This window comes from Pungitius pungitius, chromosome 4, assembly GCF_949316345.1.
Source record: "Pungitius pungitius chromosome 4, fPunPun2.1, whole genome shotgun sequence".
NCBI lineage: Eukaryota > Metazoa > Chordata > Actinopteri > Perciformes > Gasterosteidae > Pungitius > Pungitius pungitius.
In genome coordinates this window covers 8,572,154-8,578,153 of record NC_084903.1, presented here as the reverse complement: position 1 = coordinate 8,578,153, position 6,000 = coordinate 8,572,154, and the positions used below count along the sequence as shown (strand labels likewise).

Below are 6,000 nucleotides of genomic sequence, written 5' to 3'. Positions count from 1 at the left end.
GTGTAATTATAATCAGTTCCAAATACATAAGTAAGTTACTGAGTTAAGTAAATATTAACATTATAAGACACATGGTCTGACTTATTGGAAAACATCCAACTGCTGCATTAAATTAACTAAAGTCTTCAGTTCAACCTGTTTAACTGCTGTTTAAATGTTTGTCGATGGAGACTTCAGAGCGGTACGCTTGATTTTAAGCAGCCGCACTAACTAATTTAAAATGCTGTTCAAATACTTCTGGCGGTGTTGTATACATAATTCTCAATAAGAAATAGTATTTAAATAACTGAGTATTGACTCAAACACTATTCTTGACCCAGACTTTTTCCTGTAGGATGTGTTTTTATTTTCACAATTATAATAAAAAGTGTATAGAGTGCTGCGTATCCAATGTTTATTTAACCTTTACTGTGCAATAACTCAGAGATCAAACATTTCCATAATCAAGAAACACACTATTACGTATTATCTTTGAACTTCATCAATACACTTAGTCAGTTTATCAGCTGCATGACATCCGTATTAACTCGCCATTAACACAAAAAATCATAGTCATCCGACATAAGCAAACTTAAAAAGGATCATATATTCAAACCGCATAGCAATAATCATTCCAACAATTGTATAAGTTTACAACCCAGGATTTGTGTTCCCAATATCACTGCATTACAAACAAAAGCATTTATCTTAAATGCCCAAAAGTATTACATTTATCTAATAATGCGTTAAAATTGAAACATTTAGGTCTACTGCTTCAGACTACCTGGCTCTTTGAGATGTGGGTGAACCCTGAGAACCAAATGATGAGTCCACATTCACACAATAGGAAACCCACAATTTACCACGAGCAGAGCGCTAAATGGAAGAACGGTTTGATAAGACAATGCAGTGAAGACGTAGACTCAGATTGACGTAATAAATAAAAACATTCCATAAACAAAACACAAGTTATTATTTGATGGTATAAGTGACTGACCCTTTTCTTTTTATGCAAACATACACTCTTTGATGTCTTTTGCAAAACAGCCCACTGACACAATATCCCCTGCACAGAAACATCAGCATGTGGAGCAGGGGACGTGACGGTGGAGCACCTCTGTGTGTTTAAATGCAGCATTGCAGGTGAAGAACACTCGGCCTGTAAACGCTACACCGTAGAGACAGACACTAGTGACGGTGTGAGGGAAGCTGGAGGTGTAAATGGATATCCATGGTAACCACAATGTTACTCACACACAAAACGAAGGGATCAAGATTCAAATTAAAGGGAACGGAGCATACTCCTATGTAGGGAATGAAATCTGATATGTACTCGAGTAGCTTTCACACACCGGAAAGTTTGGCAAACCACTTACGTTATCCCTCTAGTTCTGATAAATTACAATTTTAAGACGAAAACGGTTTCTTTTCTTCCTTTTTCTTAAAGGAATCGCTAGAAATATGTTTTTTTTTGCAGATGGTGAGTCTAGCTACGTATACTAAACCTCTGGAAACAGGCAGCTCTTTAGCTGTCTAAAGGTAACTAAATCAGCCATAAAGCTCAATAACTCACAAATGATATTCACAGATTCTCCTTTGTTGTTTTTTACATTTTGGTTTAGTACAGATTAAACAAGACATGACAACCAGAGAGTGTGAGAAGGCTAGCAGTTTCCCCCACACCCTCAGTAGTTATGCTAAGCTAATATAACAGGCTGCTAGCTTAAGTTCGACGTTGAAAAAAATAAAAAGGTGAAGCCACGGAATTATTAGAATCATTATGTGTTATACTGCAGGGGCTCCAGATTCTTCAGACAGAATCAACAAGGACAACAAGAATCCACTGGGATTCGCAGGCTGGATTCGATTATTTAAACTAAACGTTGCCTCGCTCCCTAAACTTAAGCACTTAGGCTTTTACACTAAAGCTCAAAATAATAGATGCTCTTTTGTGTGTGCAAAGGTTTCCGAAATCCCACATCCAGTGCAAGATCAGACCATGTTGGTTTGGGTGTTGGGGCTGCGACTCTGCAGGTCTTGTACCTGGTCGAGAACCCAGTTGATGTTTGGTCTCTCTTGGGGATTCGACACCATTATGGAGCTCAGCAGCATCTGCAGACCCTGTGAGTAGCTGGGCAAAAGGAAAAACACAAAACCAATTAGAACTTAAGTTTTATATTCATTTAGTTATACAACTGAAGATTTAATCTTGAAACAATTATGCATCATTTGCACCAATCACAGGATCATCATCAATTCTGTTGATTTTGCACAAAATAGTTTCCAGGAAGAGTTGAAACCCAATAAAATAATAATGATGTATTGACCCCGTGTAAAAGTGATGATCTTGTATAATAATTGGTTGAGCTTTGTGACCGCTCGTATACAAGCTCATCCTTAAAATCAGCTACACCAGAATACAATGGCTTTATTTTTGCTTCTTAATGGAAAATAGTATTATTGCAATGAAGTTGTATGTTGCCACCAACCAGTAAAGTTGCAGTTGCACTTCCTGCTCGTTCAAAATGTCAACATTTCATGATTTTCCATAATTGGCATATTAATTTGTGAGTTACGACCATTTTTTAAGTTATCGTTGGTGCTTAATTTCACCTGATTCGCCTCAAGGTAGACCTATGTTATCACATTTAAACGTACAACCTGGCCCGAAGGCATGAAATGGATTTTTCCAACCACTTTCCGTGGCAGTAAAGGATGCTTTCTTCGAGTAACTTTGCAAGGCGATGTTATAACTGACCTGCAAGACTGTGGGATGGTGACTGGATTCTGGACAGCCAGGGCAACGCTGTCCCCCCTCTGAAATACCATGTCATACGGCCCCTCCAACATCATCATGCAGTAAAGCACACAGCCGAGTGACTGGAGAAGTGAGAAAACAAGACGAGAGAAAGTAGTTGTAAGTAAAGGATCCATTGTAGCATTCGCACATGGTTTCAGAGACAGTAATGAAGGTCAGTATTTACCCAGATATCAGTGCGCTCGTCTATAATGCAGTGGCTCTCTACATTAAAGAGTTCAGGAGCCCTGTAAGAAATGGTGCACCGCTGGGCGGCCCAGTCCTGAATGGTCATGGCTTCTCTGGTTCCTCTGACCTGAAATTAACTCACAGGGTAAGAAACATGTGGAGGCGCACACACAGAAGTTGAAAACAAAAAGCAGCTCAATTGCCAGCACAAATACGATCAATTTAACTTGTAAAAAGATCATGACAAACGTACAAGTTTCTCTCTGCGCTCAAATGCGTGAAAGTGAGCCAGAGCAATGTATATGGAAGCATTACAAAGTGTCCTCCAGGCGGAAAACTGTATTCTGAGAAATTTATAATAAATTATGTTTTTTATATGAGGTAAAAATTGGTTCTCTCCTTCAAAGATAATAAAGCATCGACATTAGCTGCAACAGGATAAGTCGTCACTAAATTGAATTAGTTTGAAATTACCCACTTGACCCTATTTTTCTTAGCTCGCTTTCATACCTTGGTTGTGAATGTAAGAACGTTTTATTTTAAACGTCTCACCACAGTAAAAGCATTGATTTAACATCAACGTTAAAGATTACTTTTTAATATCACAGAACAAAATAGTCAAAGTGTTGCCCCCTGTTCTTTAACCAATCCAACCTCACAGAGGTTTTGCTGCATGAAGAACAAAGTGATCCTCAAACTGAAATTAAACTAATGGGTTCCGACAAATAGCATCAATGCTTCTCCAGTGATCAGTCAAATCTATGAACTAAGTCCTAATAGACTTACCTCAATCCTCGCACGGTTCATAGAGCCCAAGTCCATCAGAAGCGGCCGGTCATCCTCATCCAGAAGCACATTTGTGGGCTTCAGGTCTCTGTCAAATTACAGCAGATGCACAGCATTTAAATGGCTGTAACTTTGTTAATTTAAGGAACAAATCAGTGGAAATTTTGTGAGTAATCAATACCATGAACGTTAAAGGATGGGGTAATCTAATAAACCGAAGTCGTTCATATATATATATATATATATATATATATATATATATATATATATATTTATTGGAGGCTTTTTTCACAACTATGGCTCGCTATGTAAAGGATTCTGTGGCAAAAAAAATCTTGTTGGATAAATTTAAAGCCCGTAGAGATGCTTGGGCTATTAATTGGGGTGTATGCATCGTTTGAATCTCTTTTTGGTTTTTAAAACACAGTGCAGCATGTATACCATGATCAGAAATGACTCCAGGACAAGCCAGTCCACAAATGCACTATTTATTTACAAATGTGCCTGAAAGATGTCTTCAAATAGTCTTTACGCTGGGAAATGTGAAGATAGTATACCTGTGTGCGTAGCCTTTTTCATGAATGGCCTTAAGTCCAGAGCAGATGCCGCGCAGGATTTGCAAAATCTGTTTTTCAGGCATCGAGTTCCCCTTGTCTCTGAGCTTCTCCAGAACAGACCATAGACTGCCTTTCTGTTTACACAAACACATTGTATCAAAATCAGATCGTTTTTCATCAAGGTTATTTTGGTCATACTAACTGCTGCACCAACTTACCCTGATATAAGGCAGAAGTAACCAGGCTTCAGTCTTGCCTCCACGATCAGCAAAGGTGTGCGCAACCAGACTCAAAACATTGGGGTGATTAAAAATCTGATGCATCTCCACTTCTGTCTGAGCCTCCTGATGTCCTTCACGGTCATGGCACAGGATCCTCTTCAAGGCATAAAAGCGCCCATCCTTTGCCCCCTCCACCAGATCAACATAACTGAACCCTCTGAAGAGAGGACACAGAGAGATATGATTCAATAGATTACAGTTATATCATTTTAAAGGATAAATGATTTCTTATAATATTTATGGACTACATGTATTACTTATGTGCCTCAAAGATGAATAAGTAGTGCATTTGTGGACTTGGATTAATAGCATTAGCTGTAACGAGGTAGATGTGGAATTTATTTAAAATAAAATAAGTGCCTGTTGGCCATTGAGATGAAGATGTGCGCAACTGTGAGGCCTATTGATGTGTTTTAAAAAAAGTGTATTGACAAATGTATGGTGTGTATATATATATATACATAAATATAAATATATATATATACACACACACATGTACCTTTTGAAAATGCCATCCAGCTGTACCAATGATCATGTTTGACATGTGATAAAATAAAAAAAGTAATCACAATGAAATGTTAAGGTGGAGTCAAGTGTTGCTCAAATCTTCAACGTTAAAATATTGTCTTACCCTTCGTCTAGTTTCTGGACAAAGTAATATTTTTTGTTTTCAATGGTCATTGAGCCCCGGGAGCATATGCACAGGGTCTGCCCCATCCTGACATTGTTTAACGCCAAGCTTTTAAGGGCCTGAGAGAAATACAGAACAAATGGTGGAGGACAAATAAATAAAAGTTATATGAGGAGACAGAGAGAGAAATAAAGAAAATAACAAAGTGCTACTCAGCTAAGCTACTTAACGTTGGCTAAAATATTAATTATTATTGGTCGACTGTCGAGAAACATATGGTACGAAAGATTACAAACTGTCAACAAACGTTAGCTTGAACAGCTAGCTTAGCACCTGAGCGACATCAAACATAAGCTTAACGTTAGCTGCTACAACTGCCAAAATGCCACATAAACGTCCATTTTTAACGTGAGCCCCAAACGCTTCGTCTTTTTCATTGGTAATCTCACAAACAAAAAGCCCAACATATGAAAGCTATGCTGTAAATGGTGGCGTTGCGTCTTTATTCTTACCAGCTAGCTGTCTGTTTACCAAATTAGCTTACTGTCATTTTTCTCCATCTTCCTCCTCCTGCTCTTCTTCTTGGCGTGTTAAGGAGGCTGGCAAACACGTGCGTTTGGCGCGTTACCGCCTCCGTGGTTTCGGAGTGGAGACCACGGATATAATTCAACACTTTTAGATACAAAAAGAAAATCAACGAACAAGTCTAGAGTTTGATCCATACGACGTGTTCAGTATTGCCCCCCCACAGAAAATGCATAACTTAATTTGACATAAACG

The 6,000-nt window shown here is 38.4% G+C and overlaps 1 protein-coding gene across 2 annotated transcripts; it reads right to left on the bottom strand.

The window, feature by feature from the left end:
- Positions 1-377: 377 nt before the first annotated feature.
- Positions 378-5,898, bottom strand: stk16 (serine/threonine kinase 16). 2 transcript variants are annotated; one of them, XM_037485303.2, is made up of 8 exons: positions 5,765-5,898; positions 5,221-5,339; positions 4,527-4,746; positions 4,309-4,442; positions 3,752-3,839; positions 2,964-3,092; positions 2,738-2,859; positions 378-2,110 (listed from the first exon to the last, which is right to left on the bottom strand). In XM_037485303.2, exons 1-8 carry the CDS (start codon positions 5,768-5,770, stop codon positions 1,972-1,974), a joined length of 957 nt encoding a protein of 318 aa, XP_037341200.2. In that variant the 5' UTR covers positions 5,771-5,898; the 3' UTR covers positions 378-1,971. The 2 variants fall into 2 exon arrangements, with proteins under 2 accessions (XP_037341200.2, XP_037341208.2); XM_037485311.2 differs by having other exon boundaries at positions 5,733-5,829.
- Between the last annotated feature and the right edge of the window lie 102 nt (positions 5,899-6,000).